Below are 25,898 nucleotides of genomic sequence, written 5' to 3' on the forward strand. Positions count from 1 at the left end.
AAGCCATGGCGTGGGGGATGTAATTTTGCTCGTGGACCCCGTGGAGGAGGTGGGCCATGGGGCCGCGGGCGAAAACGGCCACGTCCTCGCCGCCGTGGGTCTCCTGGCGCAGCGGCACGGCCGACTGCGCCTGGTAGTTGGCGTGCGCTGGGGCAAAAAAAAGCCAAAAATAAGAATAATTTTTAGAAAGCACTAATTTTAACCATGCTGTAATAATTTCGGGGGGGGGGGGGGGGGGGGTGGTGGTGGTTGCCCCAAAATGCACTCACCGAAATCCACGGCGGAGACGTTTTCTCGCTCGCCTGCCACGATTTTATAGCCGGGGCCGTTGCCGTAGAGGATGGAGGTGAAGGGTTTGCGGTCCACGTCGCTCTGCATCGGGGCCAGACCTGGCGGCGGCGGCACCGTCAGCACGGGGACGTCCCCAAGGTGTGTGTGTCCCGCCCCCCCCCCCCATGGCACGGCAGGGACTCACCGAAAATGGGGTTCCCACGAGGGGTGTAGCCGCCGAAGGTGAAGACGTGCGAGTGGTCGGCGGTGACGACGCTGAGGGTGTCCTGGGGCGAGGTGAGGCGGGCGGCCAGCCCGATGGCCCGGTCCAGCTCCACCGCCTCGTGCAGCGCCTGCTTCGCCTTTCCCTCGTGGTGCCCGTGGTCGATGCGGCCCCCTGCGGTCCCCGGCACCGCTCGGCATCGCCCGGCATCGCCCGCCGCGGCCCCCCCAGCCGCATCCCCCCCGCCTTGGTATCCCTCCCCCTTGGCAACCCCCATCGCCTTCCTCTCCCCAGCTTTGCTTCCCCCCCCCATTTTGCACGCCCATCACCCTCCTTTCCCCCCCCCTCCCCTTTGTTTCTCCCCATGCATCCCCATCACCCTTCTCCCCCCTTTTTGCACCCCCATCACCCCCTTTACTCCCCCTTTGCACCCCCCTCCTCCCCCCCCCTTTTCCTCCCACCTTCAACCAGGAGGAAAAACCCCCGGGGATTTTTCTGGAGCATCCTGATGGCCACAGCCACCATCTCGGTGAGGGACGGATCCGTCTCGTTATTCCTATCCAGCTCGTACACCATGTCACCCGGCTCGAAGAGGCCTGGGGACAGTGACACGGCTGGGGACAACCTTTCCCCACCAAAAAAAAAAAAAAGGGGGGGGGGGGGGGGCCAAATCCAGCACCGCCGCCCGCTTCTTGTGCTGGTTCAAGCGTTTCACCCGCCACCGGGATCCAGGGTGATTAGATAGGAGCCGGGGGATGCTCCCAGCCTTCCTTCCTCCGGCCCGGCCGAATCCTGCAGCCCAGCTGGGCTGGAGAATTGCAGCATGGGCCAAAAAAAATTGCATCCCCAGGGGGTGAAAACTGCATCCCCGGGGGGGGCGGGGGGGGGGCGGTACCAGCATCCCCAGGGCAGCTACCAGCATCCCTGGGGGGGTAACACCATCCCTTCGGGGTACCAGCATCCCCAGAGGAGCAGCAGCATCCCTTGGGGGTACCAGCATCCCTTGGGGTACCAGCATCCCCGGGGCGGGGTACCAGCATCCCTTGGGAGTACCAGCATCCCCGGGGCGGGGTACCCTTGGAGGTAGCAGCATCCCTTGGGGGTACCAGCATCCCCAGGGCGGGGTACCAGCATCCCTTGGGAGTACCAGCATCCCCAGGGGGTAACTGGCCACTCCAGCTGCCCCAGCACCCCGGGACGGGCCAGGGGTCCCCCAAGGCACGCGGTTGAGGCCGGGGCACCCCTGGGCGCCGGGACTCACCCAAGAGGAAGTCGACGTGGCTGAGGTTGAGCGCCAGCAGGTCTCGCCGGTGCCACACGTACTTGGCGACCTGGGGGACAGGCGGGTCGTCACCTCCCCATCGCCTCTGCCAACCCCAGGGCTGCTTTATAGCCCCCTCCCCAAAATAGCTCCCACCACCACCCCAGGAATGGCTTTGTAAGGTTACAGTGGGGTGACGTGTATGTACCCCCCCCCAGAAAAAGTCCCCGTCACCTTGCCGGGGGGCTTGGCATCATGCCACGCCTGGACGAGGTCCCTGCGGTCCAGGCGGGTACCCCGGTGCTTGTCCTCGTGGGGATACTCCACGTCACTGGCGTTTTTGGGGAACATATATTTCCGCCCGCCGCCCAAGATCACCTGCCAAAGGGGGGAAAAAATGCATTTTTAAAAATGATTTTAAATTATTTTTAATTTCCCCCCCCCCAATTTGGGCTTAATGGGGGAAAAACCCTGGCGAGGCGGAGCGGGATGTCCAGGAAAACCCTGGCGTTGCGCAAAAAAGCGGGCGAAAACACCCGAGGAATTTCACCTCGCTCGAAATAACCCTGAATCTCTTCCTATTAATTAAAACCCAAGACAAAAATAATCATTTCCAGCGGCAAATTTGGCTTTTTAAAAAAAAAAATTTTCACATCTGTGGGAGGGATGCTCCACATCGGGGTCCCCGCGTGAACCCGCCGGGACGGAGCCCCATCCCGCAGCTCTCACAGTTTGTTTTGGAGCCTGATTTATTTGGCCTCCGTTATTTATAACCGAGCAGAGATTTTTTTTATTCCCCCCCGCTTTCTCCGCGCAGAAGGTGAATTATAAAGCTGCAAAACACCGCCGCCAAAATTATTAAGCAAAAAAAAAAAAGGGAAAAAAATGTCTTTTCCCTGCTATATAATTATTTCCAGCCTGGGACAGAGTTAAAATTATATTAAAGGGAAAAAAAACAGAAGAAGAGGCTATTAAAGAGCTAAATAACAGGCTGAAATGTTTTGCTTTGGGGCTATTTTGAAGGACAGAAGAGTATTTATTTACAGGGCTGAATTTCTGCGTAAATCCGCAGCAAGGGGCAGAATCGGGGGGGAAAATGGAGGGTTTTGGGTATGGGAAGTATGAGAAAGGAGGGGGCTGCTGTGGATGTGGGTGGAGGGGGGTGAAGCGGGATTTGGGGGTCTGGTCCTATTATGTGCTCGTGGTCCCAGCCCTACGTCTGATGGGGGTCCTGGCGGTGCGTCCATCGGTGGTCCTGGTCCCATATCCACCCAACAGCCCTGGTACCTCACCCATGGGTGGTCCTGGTCCCACATCTGCTGGGGGTTCTGGCTCTCCACCCACGGGTGGTGACGGCCCCATATCTGCTGGGGGTCCCAGCCCTGCATCCGTCAGTGGTCCCAGTCCAACATCTCCCGGGGATCCTGGCTCTTCACCCACTGGTGGTCCCAGCCCAGTATCTACTGGGGATCCCAGCCCTGCACCCATTGGTAGTCCTGGTCCCACCTCTACCCATGGCCCCGTCCTCATCCTTGGGTGGTCCTGTTCCCGTCCCTGGGTGGCTCCAGCCCGCATCCCTGGTGGCCCCGTCCCCATCCCTACCTCGATGTCGGGGATGTTCTCCACCAGCTGCCGGGCGATGTCCTTGCAGCCACCCTCCAGCGCATCTGGGGGCATCTCTCCATCCGAGTACCAGTCGCGGTTGGCGGAGTGGGCGTAGGCGGCGCTGGGCGTCGCGTGGGTCACCCGCGTGGTGGTGACGATGCCCACCGCCTTGCCTGCACCACGAATTCAGAGGGAAATGGTTGGAACACCCCCAAAACTCACCGCTTTACCCCCCCCCCCCCCGGCACCCACCAGCCCCCTCACCTCCATCCTTGGCCCAGCGGAGGATGGAGGTCACCTCCTGGCCCTTGGTGGTGTTGCAGCGGTCACGGGTGACGCCGGCGCTGACACCCACTGTCCCCTCGTTGGCTTTGACGCCGCAGAGGTAGGCGGTGGCCGTGCCCGCGCTGTCGGGCACCTGCGCGTTTGTGTTGTAGGTCTTGGGGGGGCGGGGGGGGGGTGTAGATAAATAAACCACCATCAGCACCACCAGCACCAGCACCATCATCATCCCCACCCTGGAGCTCCCTCCCCACGCTGATTGGCTGCACCGGACCCCCATCCCGCCTGTGCACCCCCTCTTTTGCCCCTTGGCCCCCATGACGTGATTGCACATCATTCCCCTCGCTGCGTTTTGATGCTTTTAGCTTTTTTTCAGCCCGTTTTTAGGCAGGGAGAGAGAGAAGCTGCTGCTGCAAGCATCCCCCGCGGGGCAAAGGGAGACAGCGGGGAGCAGCCAGGACTTCCAATTTAATAATTAAAAAAAGCCTTTTGTTCAGCAAAATGACCCCAGGAGAAGCAGCGGGGGGGGGGGGGGTGTCCCGCGGCTTCCCACAGTCGGGCGGCCTCGTCCCGCCCCCCTCCCCAGTTCCCACGGGCCGGACCCTGGCACGGCGAGCGGGCACCAGAGCCAGCTCCCTTCGCCCGCCCCTGACCTAATTTCGGCTCCCGGTCGATGCCGGCCGCCCGCCCGTGACCTTGCGGTGGGCATCGCATCCCCCACGGGCGTCCTGGGGGAGTTCAGGATCTGCCCCCCACCCCCCCGGGGGGCTCACCTTGGCCAAGGCGACGTAGGGGGAACTTGTCCATCTCCAGCAGGCTCTCCTCGCCCTTGAGGTTTTGCAGCTGCCCTTTGAGGATGCGGGCGGCCGTGACGGTGGAGACGCCCATGCCTGCCAGGGCACCCGTCAGCTCTCCGCTGAGGACGGGCCAGCTCGCCGCACGGGTGCCATGCAATGCCAGCGGGCACCCAGTTTATCCCAGCACCCAATTTATTACAAACCCAGTTTGTTGCAGCAGCCAGTTTATCCCAGCACCCAGTTTATCGCAAACCCAATTTATTGCAGCACCCGCTTTATCCCAGCACCCAAGTTATTGCAAACCCAGTTTATCGCAGCACCCAATTTATCACAGCACCCAATTTTTTGCAAATCCAATTCATTGCAGCACCCAGCTTATTGCAAACCCAGTTTATCGCAGCAACCAGTTTATCCCAGCACCCAACTTATTGTAAACCCAATTTATCGCAGCACCCAATTTATCGCAAGCCCAGTTTATCGCAGCACCCACTTCATTGCAGCACCCGCTTTATCATGACACCCAATTTATTGCACGCCCAATTTACCGTAGCACCCACTTTATTGCACCCACTTTATGGCAGCACCCACTTTATCACGGCACCCGTCCCCTGCAGCCCCCGCTCCTCCTCTTGCCCCCCCCCCCCCCCCCCCCCGCGGTGGGTGCCCCCGTCTCACCGTCACCCAGGAAGAGGATGAGGTTCTTGGCCACGTTCTGGTTGAGGCGCTGGAGCCGCAGGGCAGCCCGCAGGGTCTCCTGCGCCTGCCCCCGCCAGTACTCGGGGTCCTTCTCCCTCTCTGCGGGGTGGGGGTGGGGTGGGGGGGAGAAACCGGGCTCCATAGCACCCAAGAGCACCAACATTTGGGGGTGCAGCCCCTGCCCCCCCAAACCTCACCTACCGGGGATCAGCGATGCCGAGCCGAGCTGGGCAAGGAGGATGAGGAGGAGAGCCTTCATCCTGCGGCGCTGAGCGGGTGCTGGATAAGAGAGAGCTGCAGCGGGGGGCACCCGCTCCGTGCCTCAGTTTCCCCACCAAGACCTTTGCCCCGGGGCTCAGCCAAGCGAGGACGGGAGGGAAATGTCCCCTCCCCACGTGGTCACCGATGTGACCCCCTGGGGACGTGCCAGCTGCCCCCCCCGCCACCGGTCCCACGGGGCGTCACCTCACTGGCACCAACCCGGGGCTGGGGGACGGTGGCACGGCCCCCGTGTGCACGTGGCACAGCGGGGTCCCCGTCACGTGGCTGGGTCCCCATCGCGTGTCCCTGTCCCCATTGCATGGCCACGCCCCCATCACGGCTGGGTCCCCATTGCACGTTGGGGTCCCCATTGCATGGCCGTGTCCCTATAGCATGTCCCCGTCCCCATCGTAGCTGCATCCCCATTGCACATCGGGGTCCCTATAGCATGTCCCTGTCCCCATCATATGTCCATGTCCCCGTTGCACACCCGTGTCCCATCACGTGTGTCCCCATCCCATGTCTGTGTCCCTATCCCATGCCCATGTCCCCACCGCACGTCTGTGTCCCCATCGTGTGTCCCCATCATGTCTATATCCCCATCTCACATCCATGTCCCCGTTGCGTGTCTGCATCCCCATCACGCACCCGTGTTCCCACCGTGTGTCCACGTCCCCACCGTGTGTCCACGTCCCCATCGCACACCCATGTCCCTGTTGCACGTCTGTCCCCGTTGCACGCCCGTGTCCCCACCACATGCCCATGTCCCCATCACAAGTCCATGTCCTTGCTGTATGTCCGTGTCCCCGTTGCATGTCTATGTCCCCATCGCATGCCCGTGTCCCCGTTGCACACCCAGGTCCCCATCACATGCCCATGTCCTCATTGCACACCCATGTCCCCATCGCACGTCTGTGTCCCCATCACATGCCCATGTCCTCATTGCACACCCATGTCCCCATCGCACGTCTGTGTCCCTGTTGCACGCTTGTGTCCCCACCACATGCCCATGTCCCCATTGCACACCCATGTCCCCGTCGCACGCCCGTGTCCCCGTTGCACGCTTGTGTCCCCACCACATGCCCGTGTCCTTGCTGCACACTCGTGTCCCCATCGCACGCCCGTGTCCCCATCGCACATTTGTGTCCCCATCACAAACCCGGGGCCCCATCACACACCTGTGTCCCTGTTGCACACCCATGTCCCCATCACACACCCATGTCCCCATCACATGCCCATGTCCCCATTGCACATCCGTGTCCTCATTGCACACCTGTGTCCTCATCGCACACCTGTGTCCCTGTCACACACCCGTGTCCCCATCACATGCCCATGTCCCCGTTGCACACCCGTGTCCCTGTTGCACACCTATGTCCCCATCACATGCCCATGTCCCCATTGCACACCCATGTCCCTGTTGCACACCCATGTCCCCATCACATGCCCATGTCCCTGTTGCACACTTGTGTCCCCATCACCCACCCATGTCCCTGTTGCACACCCGTGTCCCCATCACACACCCGTGTCCCCACCACATGCCCGTGTCCCCATTGCACACCCACATTCCCATTGCACATCCGTGTCCCCATCACACCCCCGTGTCCCTGTTGCACACTCATGTCCCCATCGCACCCCCACATCCCCAGCGCACCCTCCCCCCCCTCCTTGCACCCCCCATCCCCAGCCCACCCCCGCACCCCCCGCTCCCCAGGGACCCCCGCTCCCCCGGGGGTGGCAGCGGTGGCCCCGGGCGGGGGGGTGGCGGGGTGTCCTTACCGCCGGGGAGGGGACACGTACCCGCACAAACTTGGGTCCCGACACCCACGTCCCTCCTGGGCGGCGGGAGGAGGCCGGGCCGGGGGGACAGCGAGCCCTTAAATCCCCCCCGCACCCGGCCTTCGCCTCCTCCTCCTCCTCCCCTTCCTCCACCCTCCCCCCGCTGCCAGCACGGGGGGGGGGGGGGGGGGGAAGGCAACAAACTGGGCTTACTGGTGCCCTCTGCCGGGTTTTACTGGGAGGACTGGGAGGACTGGGGTGCACCCAAGCGCGGATGCGGGTGCTGAGCACCCCCGTCCCCACGCGGCGGGGGGGAAGTGGAGTGCACCCCTGGGGAAGGCAGATGTGTGTTTTGCCGGATTTTGCATTATTTTCACCCAAAATGTGCCAGCGACACGAGCGTGGTTTTGGGGGGGGGGGGGGGGGGTGATGGGGGGGGGTGTCTCTCCTGCCTCAGTTTCCCCACCCGGGCTCCTGCTGCAGCCCACGAGTGCGCCCTGCCTGAAACGGCTTTACTGTAGGCCCTACAATAAACAAGGCTTCGTCGCAAGGGCAGGAGTGTGACACCCTCCCCTGCCTCAGTTTCCCCGTCGTGGGGGAACGTGGGGCTCCGTGGCCCGCGGAGCCGTGGGTGGCTTCCCAGAAGGTGGCGGTCTCAGCCCAAAAATCCGTTCCCCGAAAGCTTCGGGGTGCCACCAAGGGTGCCCCAACGCCGCCCCGACGCCAGGGGGATGGGCATGGCTCCTGCAGGTCCCCAAATCCCTCCGGCACCCCCCCTCCGGCACCCCCCACCCCCCCTCCGGCCCTTTTCATCACACCCCCCCCCCCCCAGCTCTTTCCCAGCCCAGCGATGCGGTTTGCCAGCCCCATGTGTGAGATGAGTGCGCCAGTGCTCAGCCCGCTGCCGTGGCACGGGGGTCCGAGGTGGTGGCACCGTGTGTGTGCCCCCCCCCCCATCCCTGTCACCCCACACGCACGCAGCTGCGGGTGCTTGCTGGTGATGAAAAGCTCATTAAAAAGCTCATTAGCCCAGCACACGGAAAGCTGCAACCCGGGGAACTCCTTGCTGCGAGGCTGCGTGCACAAACCCGGCCAGGCTCGAACCCCCAAACCCTTCGAGGGGCTGTTAAACACACGGGGGGGAGGGTGTGTGTGTGCAAGGTTGCAGCCCGAGGAGCACGCTTGCACGCTTGCATGCTTGCACGCTGATAAGCTTGCATAATTGTATGCTTGCACAATTGCAGGCTTGCAATTGGGCACGTGCACACTTGCACGATTGTGTGCTTGTATGCTTGCATACAATTGCAGGCTTGCAAGCTTGCACAAGAGTGTGTGCTTGCACACTTGCACAGTTGCCCGTGGGCATGCTTGTAAAATTGCATGTGTGCCCCCTTGCACAACGGTGTGCTTGGCTGTTTGCAAAACCACTTGCTCGCACAAGTGCATGCTTGCACAATTGCATGCTTGTATCTTTGCACAACCATGTGCTTGCACGGCCATGTGCTTGCACATGTGCACAACCGCATGCCTGCAGAATCGTGCGCTTGCAACATTGTGTGCTTGCACGCTTGCATGCTTGCACAATCGCATGCTTGCAGGATTGCATGCTTGCACGCTCCCAGGAGAAACGCCGTATCCCTTTGCCAGCGAGCGAGCTGCGGTGATTTATCAGGGGGGTGCTTTCAGCAGCTGGGGGGGGGCATGGGGACCCCCAAAATGGGGTTTGGGGCCCCCCGAAAGAGTTAAAGGAGGCGAGCGAGGAAGCCCGTCCCTCCCGTCGGCCCCATTGGTTTTCCCATCCCAGGTACATCCTTTGCTCGTCACCCTTCGTCACCCTCCGTAGGCCGTGGCGGCGTAACGAGCTGCGCCGGGGCTCAGGCGGGCGCTCGCCCCAACGGGGGCCGAGGCCGGCAGGAGCGGGGTGGCAGCCATGGTGAGTGGGGGACCCACCCGGCACCCCAAATCTGGAGGTGGTCGGGTCTGGGTCACTTGGCCAAACCGGGGCGCGGGGTGATGCATCTCCCATGGGATGCCCATTGCACCTCCATGGGAACCCCCATTGCACCCCCATGGGACCCCCATGCACCCCCAAGGGACCCCCATTGCACCCCCATGGGATCCCCCGTTGCACCCGCAAGGGACCCCTGTGCACCCCCATGGGATCCCCCATTGCACCTCTAAGGGATCCCCCTGCACCCCCCAAGGGACCCCCCTTGCACCCCTTAGCACCCCTGGGTGCCCCCCTGCCACCCCACATCGATTCCCCCAGCCGGGTTTGCTTTGTGGCCAGCAGGTCCCCGGGGGGGGACATGGCACCCCCAAAGTGGGTGTCGTCCCCCCCCAATACACCCCAGCACCCAGCCCTTGACCCAAACCCCCGGGGATTTGCACTGGGTTTCCCTCTGCAAGCAGAGGGGTGCAAGGGTGGCCCCGCACCCAGCAGCACCCGCTTTTGGGGGGGCTGTTTGCAAACAATCCCAAACTGGGCTCCCCACCCCCTTTTTTTTTTTGTAAACTTTAACCCTTTTTTGCTCCTTTTTAAGCTTTTTTAAAAAATTTATCTACAGCTGGAGCTTCCTGCAAAACTGGGTGCCCACCCAAACCCCCTTCCCAGCACCCCTAATTAACTCCAGGGTCCCCACTTAAAACCAGGCGTTGCTAATTACCCCCTGAGCATCCTAATGAACAGGCTGAGCCCTGCTGGGTGCTGACTCCAGGCCGTGGAGGTGCAGGGGGCACCCATGGGTGCTGGGGGGGGGACCCTGGGCGGGTGCTGCTCGGCCAGGCGGAGGTTTGGGGGTGATTTGGGGGGGGGGGGGCTCGGGATGAAACTGGGGGGACGGATGGGTCAGGGGGGGAGGCGAGAGAAACGCCATCGCCCGCGATAGCGGCGGCGGTTGTTCCGAAATGGCGCCCGGGCGGGAATTGAAAGCAGCCGGTGGCGGCTCGGGGCGCCCCGATGCCAGGGTGAGGGGCTCCCCAGGAGGGTGGGGGGGTGAGCGGGGTGGTGGGCGCCCCCCTCACCCCGGAACCTTCTTCGGGGCGTGCGGGCTCGAAGCACGTGGGGTTTATTGATTTTTTTAAGGCAAAGGGGCGATTTGGGGGGAAAACAAGTAATTTAAGGCCCTGTTAAGACTTTTGTAACTTATAAAGAGGGTGAAAATCCCTTGGCTGGGGGGCTAAAGTGTGGGTGCCCCCCCTGCACCCTTGGGTGCCCCCCTCCCCGCCCCCCGTTGGAGCTGGGGAAATGTGTTTTTATTGTGATTTAAGCAAACAACAGAGCGGGGGGGGGGGGGGAGAGAAACAAAAACCACCCTGTTTTGACCCCAAAAAAGGGTGTTCCCCCTTCGCAAGCTGGGGAGCAGCAAGGGGTGGGGAGCACCCATGGGTGCTGCTTTGCCCCCATGCCCCCAATGGGGGGGGGGGAAGGGGGGTACAGGTGCTAAAAGTATCTCCCGGACCCAATTTTCCCCAAATTAAGGATGCTGGGGGTTGATCCCAGTGCCCCTCAGGGGTGTTTTGGGGGGCGTGTGTTCAAGCTCAGCTTGGATTCTCTGATGTCTAATGTGGGGTTGAGCCAGCATGTCCCCAGCGAAAGGAAAAAAAGTGGGTGGGGTTTTTTTTTTTGCTTTTTTCCCCTTTTTCCTGCTGTTTTCAGGCTGGGGCAGGCAGGCGGGGTGGGGGATCGCTGAAAAAACCTCATTTCCTCAGGAAACGGAGTGAAAGCCTTGGCCGAAAGCTGGGACTCCAGGAATTTGGTGCTTTGGAGCCGTGGGGGCTTCGTGGATCCCCCCCGCCACCGTGCGAGCGGGGATTTGTGCCCGGAGCTGCAAATTTCAGCTATGTGCAAAAATAGGGGGGGGAAAAAGTGAAAGGGGATGGAAAAAAATACAATATAAAATGAGATTTCACCAGCGATAAAATCCTGCAGTTAAAGCTTTTTCCCTCCGCCGTTTGCAGGCTCGAGGCAGGCACCCAGGGGTGATTTTGGGGCTGGAAACTGAGCTTTTTGCACAACCAAGGAGGGAAACTGCCTGTGTCTTTTAACCCTTTTTCCTCCCCAGGTGGGTTTTGTGGTTAACTAAACCCAGGCTGCGACTCGGGATCTGGGGAGAGGATGGGATTCGTTATTAATTGTGCAAGGGGAGGTTTGGGAAGGCCGTTATCAGAGACGGGACTGAGAACGGGAGCTTTCGTTGCATGCACGTTCCCGCCAGGGGAAACTGAGGCACGGCTGTGCCGTGTTCGGATCAACTCGGTGTCCCTTTGGGGACAATGGCAGCGGGACGCGGACATCTGGATGGGTGCAAACCCCCGCCCTGCGCTGCGTCAGGGGCGAAGGGATGTGACCGGTGCCGCTCGGCCCATCGGTGGCGGGGGCCGGGTTGGGTTTGGGTGTGCTCACCCCCTCGGCGGAGGGTTGTTTTCCACGACGGGAGACAATCCGGCTGGGTGGCAGGGCCGTCGTGCCAGGAGGGGAGGAAACGGCGGCGGCAGCACGATAAGGGCCGGCTGCCAACCCGTGAGGTTTCCCCTCGTTTTTCTACTGGGGGGGGGGAGGGCAAGATAAGAGCCGGGCACTGGCATGCAATAACACCCGGGGGGCCGGCGAGCTGGGAAGGAGCCCGTCGGCAGCCTGAATTCAAGGTGCCGTCACCTTTGGGTGCTCAGAGGGACCCCACGGGGTGTTTCGGGGTGTGCATGGTTTGCAGGTGGGGCGTGGAGCGTGAGCAAGCCAGTAGTTTCGGGGTGAAAAGCCATTTTCTCTGCTACCAGCCTTTCTCAGGTCCCCGGCATACCAGGGGTCCCTGGCACAGGGGGGTCCCTCTCCCCGTTTCGGGGCCAGGAGCCAGTGGAGGAGGAACCGGCTTTATTCCAGGCTGAAGGGGCGGTTGCACAACCCGGCCCCGGGGGAAAGCGAGGCGGGTTCGGGCTTCGCTCAGCTTTTGGCTCCGGCCCTCGTCGCTTTCCATAACCTTCCTCCGGCGTTTGTTTAGCGCTTTACCACCCCGGAGCCATTCGGGATTTGGCTCCCTGGAGGAGGAGGCAGCTTTAGGGGGTGTGTATTCCTTCCTCGCCCTCCTTCCTCCTCCTCTTCCTTGACCCGGAGCTGCTGAACACCTCCATTTGCCGATCTCCCCGTGCAGATGTCGACCTACAAGCGGGCGACGTTGGATGATGAAGACCCCCTGGACTCCATCGGCGAAGGCGATGGGTACCCCAACGGCTTCCAGGTAGGGCTTCATGTGTGTTTTAGGGGGAAAAAAGGGTATTTCAGGTCCTGGCAAACAGCAGGAGCGGGGCGGGGGTTGCAGGAGGGTTTTCTGCCTGGGACCAGCCTTTCCGTGGGGCAAAGTGCAGCGTGGGCAGAGCCGTGTTGGCTCCCACCGGTGCTGCCCTTTGCTCCCCTCCAGGCACCTGGAGCCAGCGACAGGGGAGCCTGCGGGGCCGGATCCTGGCTCGGCTGTTTGCAACGCCCCAGCACCCAGTTTTTCTGCTGGCCAAACCCTTTCCCGGCGTGGCTGGGGCGAGCAATTATCGTGGCAGTGGGAGCTTTGTCCCCGCACAAAAGGGGATTAGGTTAATTCCTCCCCGAGCAGTGGGAAAGCAGCTTAAAAAGGGCCAAGGGTGGCGAGGAAAAAAAAACCAAAACAAACAAAAAACCCCACGGGCTGCCAGCGTCCGGCCTCACCGGGAAAGATCTGGGGCCGGAGCGATGTTCTTTGTGAGGGCCCCACTCCCAGCCCCATTGGTCTCTGCCTAGAATGGTGTTTTCTGCCCCCAAAATCAGAGCTCCACTGTGTTTTTGCTTTCCCTGGCGGGGCCATCTCTGCTCGCCGTCGCATTGGGATGTTTCCTGGGGATGTTTTTCGGCTGAGTGGGAGTATCCTGTTACGGCACTTCCCGCCGCCACCGTGACCCCCACCCTGTCCCAGCGCCGGTGGTGGGGACGGGGACCACCCGGGGGGTTATAGCCATGCTCAAGGAGGGGTTTGGGGTGGCACAGGATAGCAGGTGAGCCTGCCGAAACGCTCGCCCCGCTCCCTTTCCTGCCATTGTGCCGCCCTTCCTGGCTGGTTTCTGGAAAGCAGCTGCCGCCTTTCCCAGCCTGAACCACGCCGGATCCCTCGCCGGGGGACAAATTCGTGCCGTGGGCTGTAGGAAGCAAAATGGAGGATGCGTCGGTGGGTTTTTCTGCTGGTGGGGAAACGTCGCTGCTTTTCCCTCAGGTGAACTTCCGCGGCTCGAGGAGCAGCCCGGGGTGCTGGGCTGAGCGGACACATGCCGAGAAGCAGCTCGTGGTGCTGGTGGGGGTGCTGGCGGCCGTGCTGGCGGCATGTCTGCTGGGTCTCATCTTCCAGTACAGAGCCCGTAAGTCCTCTCACACCGCGCAGAGATCCTACTCCCTCGACCGGGACGGGTTGCTGGGGGGTTCCCTGGGATGGGATGCTCAGGCATGGGGTGGGGTGCTTGAGCACGGGACGGGATGCTTGCCTGCATCCTTCACTCCAGGGTGGGATGCTCGGGCACAAGGCAGGGTGTTTGCCTGCATCCCTTGCCCCAGGGCAAGACGCTCAGGTGCAGGATGGGATGCTCATCTGATCCTTTACCCTGGAGCTTGATGCTTGGGCACAGGATGGGATGCTTGCCCGCATCCTTCACCCCAGGACGGGATGCTCGGGCACTGGGCAGGATGCTCGGGCATAGGATGAGATGCTTGCCTGCATCCCTCGCCCTGGGACAGGATGATCGGGCACCGGGCAGGATGCTCAGGCATGGGACTGGATGCTCGCCCACATCGTTTGCCCTGGAGTGGGATGCTCGGGTACGGGGCGGGATGCTCTGGCACCAGATGGGATATTTGCCCACATCCCTCACCCTGGGGTGGGATGCTCCCCGGTGCGGCTCATCGCTCCGTGGCGGAGGAGCTGAACCCATCGTGCCCACCCCCAGGGCCACCCGCCGTGTGCCTGTCGGAAGCCTGCATCTCCGTCACCAGCTCCATCCTCAGCTCGCTGGACCGGGCGGTGAATCCCTGCGAGGACTTTTTCGGCTACGCTTGCGGGGGCTGGATCAAGGCTAACCCCCTCCCCGATGGCCACTCACGCTGGGGCACCTTCAACAACCTCTGGGAGCACAACCAGGCCATCATGAAGCATCTGCTGGGTGAGTACACGGGAGCGGTGGGACCCCTGCGGTGCTGAGGAGCCCTGTTAGGTCCGGGGGATGCTGAAAACATGCCCGAGGGGATGTAAGGTTTGACTTAAACCCCAGCGTCAAACCAATCCGTGACGCGTGCGCTGCGAGGACGTTGGGAAGCAGATCCTGGCTGTGTTTGCTATCCTGGATGCCCCTGGGATTTTTGACCGTGGTGTTGCAGCTCTTCGGCACCAAGTAGGGGAAGGGTCCTGGCCTCGGCTCCGCAAACCTCATGGCGGCGTTCCCAGGAGCTCTGAAATTCAGGATTTGCACCCCAGACTATATCCAGAGGCCATAGCACCCCAGTATCACCCCAAGGATATTTTTTTTTTTTTTTCCTCCTACTATAGCTTCCAGCCTTTGTGAGCAGTCTTTTTGGGGGGCTGGCTGCCAATCTGGCCATTTTTTGGGGCCAAAACTCCCCCAGCGGAGGGATGATCCCGGGCTCAGCCTATGCGTGCGAACACTGAAGCAGGGTGGCTTATCCGAGCAACCAGCGGGGATGGTTTGTTCAAGCTTTGAGCAAACAACTGGCTCCTTATCAGCACTTTCCACTGCGCCGGGGCCGATTATCTGAAAAGAGAAGGTTTGGGAAGAGTGTTGTCCTTCGGGAGAAGGGGGGTGGCGCGGGAATGGCTTCGTCCCCGGCTCTTCCTGCAGAAATCTGGTGCTGGTTTTACCGGGAGAAGGGACCGGGCCTCCAGCCAAGCGGTCGCGCTTGGCATTTCCTTGAATTCCTGGGAGCCGAGGGACCTTTAGTTAATAAAAACAGCACAGCTGGGAAGCCAAAGGTGCAAGCTGTGTCATGAGGAAAATAAAATAAAAAAACCCAACAAAACCCCAAAAAACCTCTGGGTAAGCAGAATTTACGGGGGGGGGCGGGACACACACATAAAAGGATGGTTTTGCAGGCGGAGGAGAAAGATGGGTTTATTGTTCCTTCTTGCAGGAATAAATAATATGGGGCTGGGGAGCGCCAGCACGGGGGCAAGGGCAGCGCAGGGGGGTTGGGTGATGCTGGGAACATCAGAGCTGCTGGAAAAATGCTTTTTGTTTTTTCTTTCTTTATCTTTCTGCTCCGAAGAGCTGGAGCAGTGGCTGCGGGTGGGAGAGGAGATGGGGGCAGGAGGCCAGGATGGGCTGGGAACCGTGGGATGCTCTTGGGGGCACGGAGGGGACCAGCGGGGCAATCCTCGGTGCCTTTTCGGAGCCTGGCTTTGCCCAAAACAGGGCTGAATATTTGTCCGGTGGAAGGGTGGGGGCTCCGGCGCGTATTGGTAGCCCCACAGGGGGACGGGTGCCCATCCCCAGGGACCCCCTGTGAGCCCCCCCCCCCCCCGCGTACCTTCCACAGAAAACACCACGGCCAACGTGTCGAGCGAGGCGGAGCGCAAGGCGCAGCGTTATTACCAAGCTTGCATGAACGAGAGCAAGATCGAGGAGCTGCGTGCCACCCCGCTCATGGAGCTCATCCAAAAGGTTCGTCCCCTTCCTTGCGGAAAAGCTGTCTTCCCTCTGCAAAATGGGGGAAAACCCCTCGTTTATGGGCAGTCCCAGCACCCGCCAGACCCCATTCCCAGTGCTTCCCAGGGAAGAGCATCCCCCAGGGCAGGCGGGCAGAGAGAGGCAGGGATTTATAGGCAGGTCTTGTCTCTCCTGGACTTTTTAGCTCCGTTGCAAGATGTTTCTTCCCCAGGATGGGTACTGGAGGGATATTTAAGCAACTCCAGATGGTCATTCCTTAACCGAAAGCTGGTTGCTGTCTGTCCCCAGCTGGGTGGCTGGAACATCACGGGTCCCTGGGCAGGGGACAACTTCAACGCGACGCTGCGGGAGGTGACAGCACACTACCGCACCTCGCCCTTCTTCTCGGTCTACGTCAGCGCCGACTCCAAAAACTCCAACAGCAATGTCATCCAGGTGGATCAGTCGGGGTTAGGCCTGCCGTCGCGGGATTACTATCTGAACAAGACGGAGAATGAGAAGGTAAGGTCGTCGGGGGAAATCTAGCTTTGCCGGGGAGGTGCTGTGGGTGAGTGGCACCCACCATGCTGATCTCTCCCCCATCCCGCCACGTAGGTGCTCGCCGGGTACCTGAACTACATGGTGCAGCTGGGGATGTTCCTGGGAGGCACCGACGAGGAGTCGACGCGGCAGCAGATGCAGCAGATCTTGGACTTCGAGACGGCATTGGCCAACATCACCATCCCGCAGGAGAAGCACCGGGACGAGGAGGTCATCTACCATAAAATGACGGCTGGAGACCTGAAGGTAGGGATGGGGTTGGCGAGCCTCCCTGCTCCACTGTGGTTTGGGAAGCAGGGCTGACGGGTGGAGGTGACGCAGCCCCTCCGAGGAAGCCCAACATCAGCCAAACACCGCCTGGGAAGCTCTTGTGCAATAGCTTGGCCCGTGTCCTCCTTGGGGAAATCCCACCCTGACCCGCTCCTCCCAGCCTCCGGACCACCCCTGGGGCTGGTGGCCGTCCCGCCACGGCACTAACGCCCTCCCGGCGCTGCTGCCCTCAGTCTGGCTGCAGACGTCAGCCCAGTCACCTCCCTGTGTCCCCAAAGGGGCCCTAATGGGTTGTGTCAACATTTTTGACACCCGCCCCACTTTCTTTTCCTTTGCGAGAGGAAATTGTTTACTCCCCTCTGACCTTTGGAGGATGCTGCTGTTATGGGAACCGGTCTTTTGCAAAATCATCTGAATCCCTCAAACCAGGGGCTGATGCAGCAGCTTCCAGCTTGGGAAGCGGCTGCCACCCCCCTCCGATGGTTTTCGGATCCATAGCGGTGGCATGGCTTTTGCAGGAGCTGGCACCGGCTGTGGACTGGATGCCCTTCCTCGCCACGGTCTTCTACCCCGTGGAGCTCAACGAGTCGGAGCCTGTCGTGGTTTACGCCAAGGAGTACCTGGAACAGGTCTCCGACCTCATCCTGGCCACGGATAAATGGTGAGAGCCCCCAGCCCGTGCAGAGGGGTGCCCAGGGTGGGCAGGCGTGTCCCGCTGCCCACTTACCACCTCTCGCTGCAGTCTCCTCAACAACTACATGATCTGGAACCTGGTGCGGAAAACCAGCCCTTTCCTTGACCAGCGCTTCCAGGACGCCGAGGAAAAATTCATGGAAGTGATGTATGGGACGAAGAAGGTGAGGGGGAGCCCCCGATGCCCCCAAATCACCATTAAAATGGTGACAGCTTTTTAAGCAAAGTCCCCATCACGTTGCATCCAAAAAATAGGGATGTCGGGCAGGTTTTAGGGTGGCAGCTCTGGTGCAGGGGGATGGATGTGGACCCCATCTCCTGGCAGGGCAAGGGGGTGGGAAGGTGGGGGGGCTTCGGCTGTGCCACTGCTGATGACCACCTCTCGTCTCATGCAGACCTGCCTCCCGCGCTGGAAGTTTTGCATCAGCGACACGGACAACAACCTGGGCTTCGCCCTGGGGGCCATGTTCGTCAAGGCCACCTTCGCCGAGGACAGCAAACAGGTGGTACGTCCCCAAGCAAGCAGCGTGTGAGCCACCACGATGGTGGCCGGCTGGGGCAGCCAACGTTTCTCTGCCCACCCTTTGTCTACCGTGCATCCCTGTTCACTGGGTTTTTCACCGGTCCGCATGCCGTCTCAGCATCCCAGCCTCTTCCTGCCCACTGGTGCGAAGGGTCCTTGACCTCTCTGCGGTGGGAAGCTGGCTCTCTGGACCAACGTTGCACCACCTCGTTTTGTCTAGGCAGAGGAAATGATCACAGAGATTAAAACAGCCTTCGAGGAAAGCCTGGAGACCCTGCAGTGGATGGACGAAGAGACGAGGAAATCGGCCAAAGAGAAGGTGAGGCGCTGGCAGCAGCACCGGGGAGGAGAAGGTGGTGGTGGCGGAGCTGGGCGAGCCTGTCCTTTCATCCCTGGCACCAAAAGCACTTTGGTCCTTGTCACTCCCCAGGCAGATGCCATCTACAACATGATCGGCTACCCCAAGTTCATCATGGACCCCAAGGAGCTGGATAAAGTCTTTAATGACGTGAGTTGGTCAGATATGTCCCCTGGGTCTCCTATTCCCCCCTCCATTAGCGTGTGTGGGACACGGGTCCATCACCATGGCCTCAGGGTAGCCTTGAACCCCAGGTTTTCTCCAGAAGGGTCTCACCGATGTCCTTGGCCCTTCTCCGGGGACTTCCCAGAGAGCTGCGGGCCAGTCCTGGGGTGGCTGGGGCTCTCGGGATCCCTGCCCGGGAAGAGGAGGAGCCGGTTTCCGTAACGGTGATTCATTGCCCTCCCGAGACTCCGCAGATGTTGGAGAGGGGGGGAAACAAGAGCGGCTGTAACTCAGCTGGCTCCGGAGGCTCAAACATGACCATGGAGGAAGGAGTGGGGCTAGGTGATCACCACGCGTCACTCACGCCTTGCTCTTTTGCAGTACGAGGCCGTGTCCGACCTCTACTTTGAGAACGTCATGCAGTTTTACAACTTCTCGGCCAGGGTCACCGCAGACCAGCTCCGGAAACCACCAAACCGGGACCAGTAAGTCCTCCGCTCCGCTTCCCCGTTGCGCTCAGCGGGGAATATCACAATATCTGGAGCACTGGGATTTGGTGTCCACCAGACCACGCTGGGTTTGGGGAGTTAAATTTGGGCCAATGGCTTTGCACTGTCATAAGCCGATGGTGTCGGAGCAAACATCAGCAATGGGTTTGTGCTGCCCCATTGGCCGCGTTCGTGTCCCCGCAGGTGGAGCATGACGCCTCCGACGGTCAACGCGTACTACTCTCCCACTAAGAATGAGATCGTCTTCCCCGCTGGCATCCTCCAGGCCCCTTTTTACACCCGTGCATCTCCCAAGTAAGAGCCTAGGGAAAATGCAGAGGGCAGGATTCCCAAATTTCCTCCCGTCCCAAAATTTGAGGCTAAATTTCATGGCTGCGGGGAGCAGCGGCTGCTCTCTAAATCTCAGCATCACCCTCCTGCAGGTCACTGAATTTTGGTGGGATCGGCGTGGTGGTGGGCCATGAGTTGACGCACGCCTTTGATGACCAAGGTATGGCCAGGGCCAGGCAGGTGGGCTGCCGGTGGGGTGGTCGTTGAGGTGACGAAGGACCCGCTGTGTTTTTGGCAGGTCGGGAATACGACAAGGATGGCAACCTGCGTCCCTGGTGGAAGAACTCCTCGGTGGAGGCCTTCAAGCATCAGACAGCATGCATGGTGGAGCAGTATGGCAACTACACCGTCAATGGCGAGGCCGTCAATGGCAAGCACACCCTCGGGGAGAACATAGCTGACAACGGGGGCCTCAAGGCTGCCTACCGGGTAGGGCCACGGGGCTGGGGACATGCGGCGGGTGGCACGGCGTGGTGGGATCGGTGTTGTCCCCTGAGCCTGCTGTGGTCCCCGGTCTCCAGGCATATGAAAACTGGCTGAAAAAGAATGGGGATGAGGAAACCCTCCCGACCCTCGGCCTCACCAACCACCAGCTCTTCTTTGTTGGTTTTGCCCAGGTAGGTCACTCGGTGGTGGGCAGCGAGGATGGACGCACTGTGGGCATTTGCAGGCATGCCCACATGGTGTTGGGAGGGTGTGACAGCAAAACTGAGGTCTCCAGAGATGCTACGTGGTGAATGGAGAACCAGGTTGGGGTGCCGCTGGTTAAAAAGCGGGACAAAGTTGGAGCTCGAGCTCTGTTGGTGCCCATCACGCAAGCGGGGAGGTCTGATTTGGCACCGAGTGGTGCCCTATGGTTGCAGATGCTGGCGCTCACGCCTCTCGCCCTCCGCTTGCAGGTGTGGTGTTCGGTTCGCACGCCGGAGAGCTCGCACGAGGGACTCATCACCGACCCCCACAGCCCCTCGCGTTTCCGCGTCATCGGCACTGTCTCCAACTCCCGGGAGTTTGCAGAGCATTTCAGCTGCCCCCTCGGCTCCCCCATGAATCCCCGCAAGAAGTGCGAAGTCTGGTGATGGGCGAGCGCCCGAGGGAACCACCTGCCGGTTGCTTCATCCTCTGCCGACGGCTGAATTTCCCCGGTTCTTTTGAGAGGCTCAAACCACTTCTCTGTGCAACGAACTGCCCAGCTCTCAGCCGGAGCGGCGCCCCGCGTCCCCGGTATCGTCTGAGGTTCGATCCACTGTGAAAACTCCTCATCCCCTCGCTCGTTTGTGAAATGACTTCAATTTGGGGGTCTTCTCTTTCCCACCGTGACTGGGCCACGTGTCGAGGCACGTGCGTCCACGGGCACTACCCTGTATTTACACAGGCAGTGCTCCAGCCTGACCCACCGCCCCGGCAAAAGCTTCTTCAGAGGCGATAAAGGGAACGCTGCAGCGCAGGCGGGTTTGGCTGTGTGTCTAAATACACCTGATGTACCTTCCTCTCTCCAAAGATGCGCACATGAGGATGGAAAATATTTTAAGATATATTTTTTTTGGGGGGGGGGGAAATATATATATTTTTTTCATGCGTTGTAGAATACACTGGAAAATTTCAGGGAAAATGCATTTAAAAGCTTTTTTTTTTTTTTTTTTTTTTTTTTAGTCAAAGATTAGTATATTTATTAATTTTTTTTACTCAATGCAGCTGTAGGTGCAGCACCCTGTGGTGACAGTCCCTTGGCTGGGGAAGCTGGATTGGGCTGCCCGGGCTGCGGATGCAAGTAGCTGACCCCGGATCCCGGGTTTCTTTGGGAGGGACAGTCCTCGGAGAATGCTGATGGGAAAATTGGGGACAGCGGGGCCTGGGGGACAGGTCTGGAGGACGCTGCGGGTCACAGAAAGGCTCTGCTAGGATGCTGCGACTCCTGGCATTAGCTTTAATTTCGGAGTGCGAAGGGAAAAGTTGACGTGCCAAAGATGTAACCAAGGTGGTGACGGTGCGGATGAAGCATCTGGTTCTCCCTCCTGTCCCCTCTGAAGCGAGGTCAGCCCTGATTTCCTGGCCCAAAAGCTTCCCCAGACAAGCGCAGGTGGTTCCTGCCGCTTGCTTCGCTCGCCACCGTGCCTGGCCTCTGTGCCCAGGAAACTGCAAGCCCCAAAATCATGGCACAGCCCCAAACCTCCATCCCCCTGCGGCTGGTTTGGCACTGGTGCGAGATCTGGCCAGGATGGGGGCAAGGGGCTTTCTTAAAGTGGCTTTTTTTTTTTTTTTTTTAATATTCCTTTTGCGGTTTTCAGAGGAAACCACTGACAGTAGCTCAGGTGCTGTGTGTTGTCTTGTGGGGTGCCTTCTTGCTCTAGACAGAAAGCAAAGATGTAGAGGGATTTTTAATATTTATATGTAAAAGGAGGGATGGGGGGGGTGTTTTGTAACTATTTTTTCACCCTACATGTGGGGCTTATCGTAACTGAAATAAATACTTTTTACTGGGTCTGGAGCTGCTCATGACTTGTTTTTTCTGATAGCAGGAGAGCCTTGCATCCCTCTTATCTGCATTTTTCTCCCCGTCCACACCAATGAGACAAAAATTGTACTGACAAAATTGAGCCGAGGAGGCTTTTCCCAGCCTGCACTTGGTGTCTGCTGCCTCTCTCAGAGGCTAAAGCCAGGCTTTTGTGCCCAAAAACCTCACTCTTGCTGTGGGTGGTTGTTTGCTTTCCACCTCTATGGCATGGCCCCACACATCTCCCCAGCAGGGAGGTCTTTCCCGGATGCTTCTCCGTCCTCCCGGGTGAGTTTTTGGCTGGCCAGGCTGTGCTTGGATCCAGCGGCATGGGCCCCGCACAGGTTGATCTCCAAACGGCCTTATTTATAGCTCTGCGATGCTGGCTGGATGCTGCCAGCTCAAAAACGCAGGCCAACGTTCGCTCCCGAGCGGATGCTCCGTGGCTTCATCAGGCTTGCCCAAAAAATGCAAGGCAGCACCTAGATCGTAGGCTCCCCGCTGTGCCTCACCCCAGCACCTGGGAGGGCTCATGGCCATAAAACAAGCAATGGTGCTGGGTGCTCGTTTGCTATTTAGCCCTGGCTTGTTATCAGGGGCTGGGTTTGGGCTGCAGCCCCCCTGGTTTTGCCCCATCGGTAGTGAGCTCTTGGAAATACAGAGCGTTTTTGCTGCCGGGATGAGCAGGACTGAGCCAGTGGCACGCAGGGGACACGAGTGTCGCATAAATAACGCGGCAAAATTTCCCTCTTGCTGTTTTCACTGTTTTCTCTCCCAGATTAAACTGAAAGGCTTTCTGCTTGCACGACTCTGTGCGAGGCCCTCTGTTTCCTGCAGAGCTGGGAGACCATCCGTGGCCGTTGTTTTCCCCAGGATCTGGCTGGAAATGGTGGTGCAAACCCGCAGAGGGCGGTGGAGCCGAGAAAATCGCTGCCTGCACTCTCCACTCCTGGGCTAGCAGGAGTTAGCGACGCTGCCGGCGTGGTATTTTGGCCTGGATCCGGCCCCGCATGTTTAAAATGCGGTGAAATGCCTGTGTTCCTAGGAAAAGAGAGGAACGGCGTGGGTGTAAGGCAAAGAGGAATTAAGCGGGGAGAGCAAGGCTGGGGTGAAAGAGTGTTTTCCCAGCTGCAAGAAGCAGGGAGGGGGGCACAGCCCGTTGCGTGGAGAGGTAGGATGCTGTTAGAGGTGGTTTAGCCATCCGAAAGGGAAATATTTTGGCTCTCGGGTGTTTACTCACAGTGAGGGACCGGGCAGGTGGTGTCTCGGCCACCGCGAGGGGACAGCCCCAGCGCAGGATTTCAAGGGCGAGCATCAGCTTGCATCATGGCAGGGGGACGCCGCGGTCAAGGCTCCCCACGCTGGGCTTGGAGCCGGCGGTGGATGTTTGCCTCTCTGGGAAGCTGCCGGGTGTAGGCAGGAGGTGACTCATCCCGCTCGCGTGCCAGTGCCTGGTGTGGGCTTGCCTGATCCTGGGTGGTATTTGCTTTATTTTGTGCTCAGCCGTGCCCCGGAGGGCAGAGATGTTTGCTGAGGGCTAAGCCTGGGCAAGAGGAGGAATGGGGAAAGCTCCAAGCAGGGCTGGTGGTTTTTTTTTTTTAAGTTGGTTTTTGGTTGTGTTTGGGTTTTTGTTGGTTTTTTGTTTTTTTTTTTTTTTGCCTGGAGGGTGTTAGAAGGGGATCAGTGGGGGGGAAAAGCAGAAGCCCAAAGAGGGAGGCGCTGCCGTGCCGTGCTGGGTGAAAGCAGGCGCCTGGAGTGTGCTGGAGCCTCCAAAATGAGCTGGAAAGGGCGGTTGTTCACAGGTTTGGTGGGGCCGAGGCAGCCTTCCAGGTGCAAGAGGCTGAACCCAACCATCTGAACTGCTCTTCTCCTTCCCAGCTTTCCCCCTCCGAGCAGGACCTAACCCCCAACACATCATGACAGTGCTGGGGTCTGTCAGATTTTTGGGCAGTGAACAGGCGAAAAGCTTCCTCAAACAATTCCTGCAGGAAAACAGCTCTTTTCCAGTGATACCCCAATCCTTTACTCTCTTCCTAAGTTCACCAACAGCTCTGGCGCTCCTACTACACTTTTTGTCACGTGGTTGTGAGCGTCTCTGCTGTGCCAGGTACGTGACAGACTGGTGGGACTGGAAAAAGGGTTGGTGATGCTCCGAAACAAGAGCTCAGCACTGTAAACTCAAGCTGCCCACGGCGAGACGTCGGTTCCCAGGTGCTAATAAAGCTAGCAGGAAAAATAGGAGGAAAAATGAAATGGAGAGGAACTAGAGGCAGTAGGAAGGGCGTGAATCCAGCTGGCACTTGCTCAGGCTCGCTAAATCTGCAGGTTTCGTTGGCCAAACCGTCCTATGTGGGGTAGTATGGAAGAGAGACCTGTCTGCTTTTTCCTCTTAGGGTGGGTGGGGGGGGGGGGGAAGGTAAAAAGATGGCTGGGGGGAGGCATAGATTCTGAAGGAGCTTTAAGGCAGAGCCAGGGGTCTGGCTCCTTCACATGGCTAGCACACTTCAGGAGCTTCAGCAGACAATGTGGTAAAAATACTGTTTTTTTCTTTTCTAAATCGTAAAAAGGAGTGATATATCTAAAGATACTTGAGCTAGGAGGATCTTTCACAGCTGTGTTTACAAGCAGCTATTTCTGTAGAACAGAGGGAGCCATAGATGTCATTTGCTTTTGGTACGAATTTCCTTCCGCGTGAAGGGGTGTACCAGGAGAAGTGCCACACTTGGGAGGTGGTCGACGGAACAGCGCCCGGCACTGACACCCCCTCCCCCCAGACCACACAGCTTTACTTGCACCCTCAAAATTATTACAGCAAAGTCTTTGCGAGCTGTGGAGGGGGAATCTGTCTTCCCAGCAGGCTGCAGACAGGAGAGATGTGCTGTGAGTGCAGCAGCTCTCCAGGATGCCTGGAGATCTATCAGTCCTTGGGCAAACCCCCTACCATGATAAAAGTTCCTCCCTTGTTCTCCTATTTTTGGGGAGTGGGAGAGTACTTGGCCTTTCTTTGAGGTCATTCTGATTTCTCTCTTCAGTCTTTAGTTTTCCTGGTGGGGAATTGGCAGTCGATCTGGCAGGCGGTAGGCTGCAGAGGAAAACTGGCTCAGAAAAAAAAAATACCTGGAGCCCCCTCTTGTAGCGAAATACTTGTTCCTGGCTGCAGATGGAAATAGTCCCCATTCAGGACTTCTTTACAGGCTGGCGAGGCTTGGTTGGGCTTTTTTTTCCTCCAAAAATCTCATTGTTTTCCCTTTCACCCCATTTCCCACAAGCAGTTTGAGGTAGATGCGAGCTCACCTCATCCCAGGCATTTCCCTGACCCCAGTGCAGAACGAAAAGCACAGGAAGGGAAACTAAATAGTATGCTAGTCATCTTCCCTCTGCCACCGGCTCCGCTAATAACTTCTGGCACTACGCGGTGTGCTTGTTCGGTGTGTCTGTACCCTGTAGATAGTACCTTAGTAAGTAAGAAACTATTCCAGTTGCACAGCTACTCTTACTGGAGGCCGCCACAGCGGCTTAAGCGGCATGGCAGCTCGCAGGAGCTTTTCTTCTGAGATCACACCTTGGAGGATGGCAAGCCTTGGGGTATGCTGCAGTCCTCGTGTGTCGGCATGGGTGGGTGTCGTGTCCTAAACCTGACCTGCACAAACGGAATTGTTTAATAATTCAGAGTCTGACTCAAAAGGGAAAACATACTCAAGACCCTTCTACTGTTTTTTTGGCCGCTGGGTGCTGTGCTGAGTTTTGCTCTCGTGAATGACACCAAGTCCAGATTCTGCCCCTTCAGATTTGTATTTTAAAACTCAAAATTACTTTTCTGCTTACAAATCAGGCTGTTGTGGAGACAGGGATAGATGTGACTCATTGGGTAGGTTTTCTTTAGTGTGCAAGACCCCTACCTATCTTCTGCCAACTTTCAGTTGCAGCACCAGTTACTCGCTAAGTGCCTGAATATACCACCAAGAGAGCCATTTACTGTAATAAGAGCTTTTCACTTTTAAGAGTTTATCTGTGATTGCTTTAAAGTATTATCTTCCTCCTAAACTCGCAGCTACCCAGAGGAAGCAGCAGACGGGATGCAAATAAACTATGGAAAACTTTCCTAAAGCAGCTCGTGTACCCCAGGCTGGGTGACACAGGATGGCAATACTTGCCCGCGCAGC

At 58.9% G+C, this 25,898-nt stretch overlaps 2 protein-coding genes across 5 annotated transcripts; one reads left to right on the plus strand and one right to left on the minus strand.

Moving 5' to 3' along the window:
- On the minus strand, positions 1-7,256 carry ALPL (alkaline phosphatase, biomineralization associated; the record flags this gene model as incomplete). Its single annotated transcript, XM_076356308.1, is given in 13 exon segments — positions 1-147; positions 270-389; positions 476-667; positions 955-1,089; positions 1,755-1,824; positions 1,989-2,132; positions 3,357-3,532; positions 3,624-3,798; positions 4,415-4,435; positions 4,437-4,531; positions 5,114-5,233; positions 5,336-5,413; positions 7,193-7,256. Coding segments are annotated over 12 exon segments (1,453 nt in total), but the record flags the coding sequence as incomplete, so codon positions are not given.
- A 1,774-nt stretch (positions 7,257-9,030) lies between these two features.
- Positions 9,031-21,723, plus strand: ECE1 (endothelin converting enzyme 1). 4 transcript variants are annotated; one of them, XM_076356311.1, is made up of 20 exons: positions 9,031-9,104; positions 11,132-11,235; positions 11,948-12,230; positions 12,319-12,405; positions 13,402-13,543; positions 14,126-14,338; positions 15,726-15,850; positions 16,145-16,357; positions 16,451-16,642; positions 17,185-17,327; positions 17,409-17,523; positions 17,755-17,865; positions 18,103-18,201; positions 18,313-18,390; positions 18,787-18,890; positions 19,098-19,208; positions 19,337-19,404; positions 19,483-19,673; positions 19,766-19,861; positions 20,144-21,723. In XM_076356311.1, the coding sequence occupies exons 4-20, from the start codon at positions 12,319-12,321 to the stop codon at positions 20,318-20,320; spliced, it is 2,265 nt and encodes a 754-aa protein (XP_076212426.1). In that variant the 5' UTR covers positions 9,031-9,104; positions 11,132-11,235; positions 11,948-12,230; the 3' UTR covers positions 20,321-21,723. The 4 variants fall into 4 exon arrangements, with proteins under 4 accessions (XP_076212426.1, XP_076212427.1, XP_076212428.1 ...); XM_076356312.1 differs by having other exon boundaries at positions 12,169-12,230; XM_076356313.1 differs by lacking the exon at positions 11,948-12,230.
- Positions 21,724-25,898: the final 4,175 nt, after the last annotated feature.

Source organism: Aptenodytes patagonicus, chromosome 19 (genome assembly GCF_965638725.1).
Source record: "Aptenodytes patagonicus chromosome 19, bAptPat1.pri.cur, whole genome shotgun sequence".
In the NCBI taxonomy this organism is placed as follows: domain Eukaryota; kingdom Metazoa; phylum Chordata; class Aves; order Sphenisciformes; family Spheniscidae; genus Aptenodytes; species Aptenodytes patagonicus.

What these genes read in the sequence shown, in the direction of transcription:
- ECE1 (XM_076356310.1), top strand. An exon ending in TGACGGCTGGAGACCTGAAG is followed by an intron (nt 16,643 to 17,184) that starts GTAGGGATGGGG and finishes TGGCTTTTGCAG; the next exon opens with GAGCTGGCACCGGCTGTGGA. An exon ending in GGAAATCGGCCAAAGAGAAG is followed by an intron (nt 18,202 to 18,312) that starts GTGAGGCGCTGG and finishes GTCACTCCCCAG; the next exon opens with GCAGATGCCATCTACAACAT.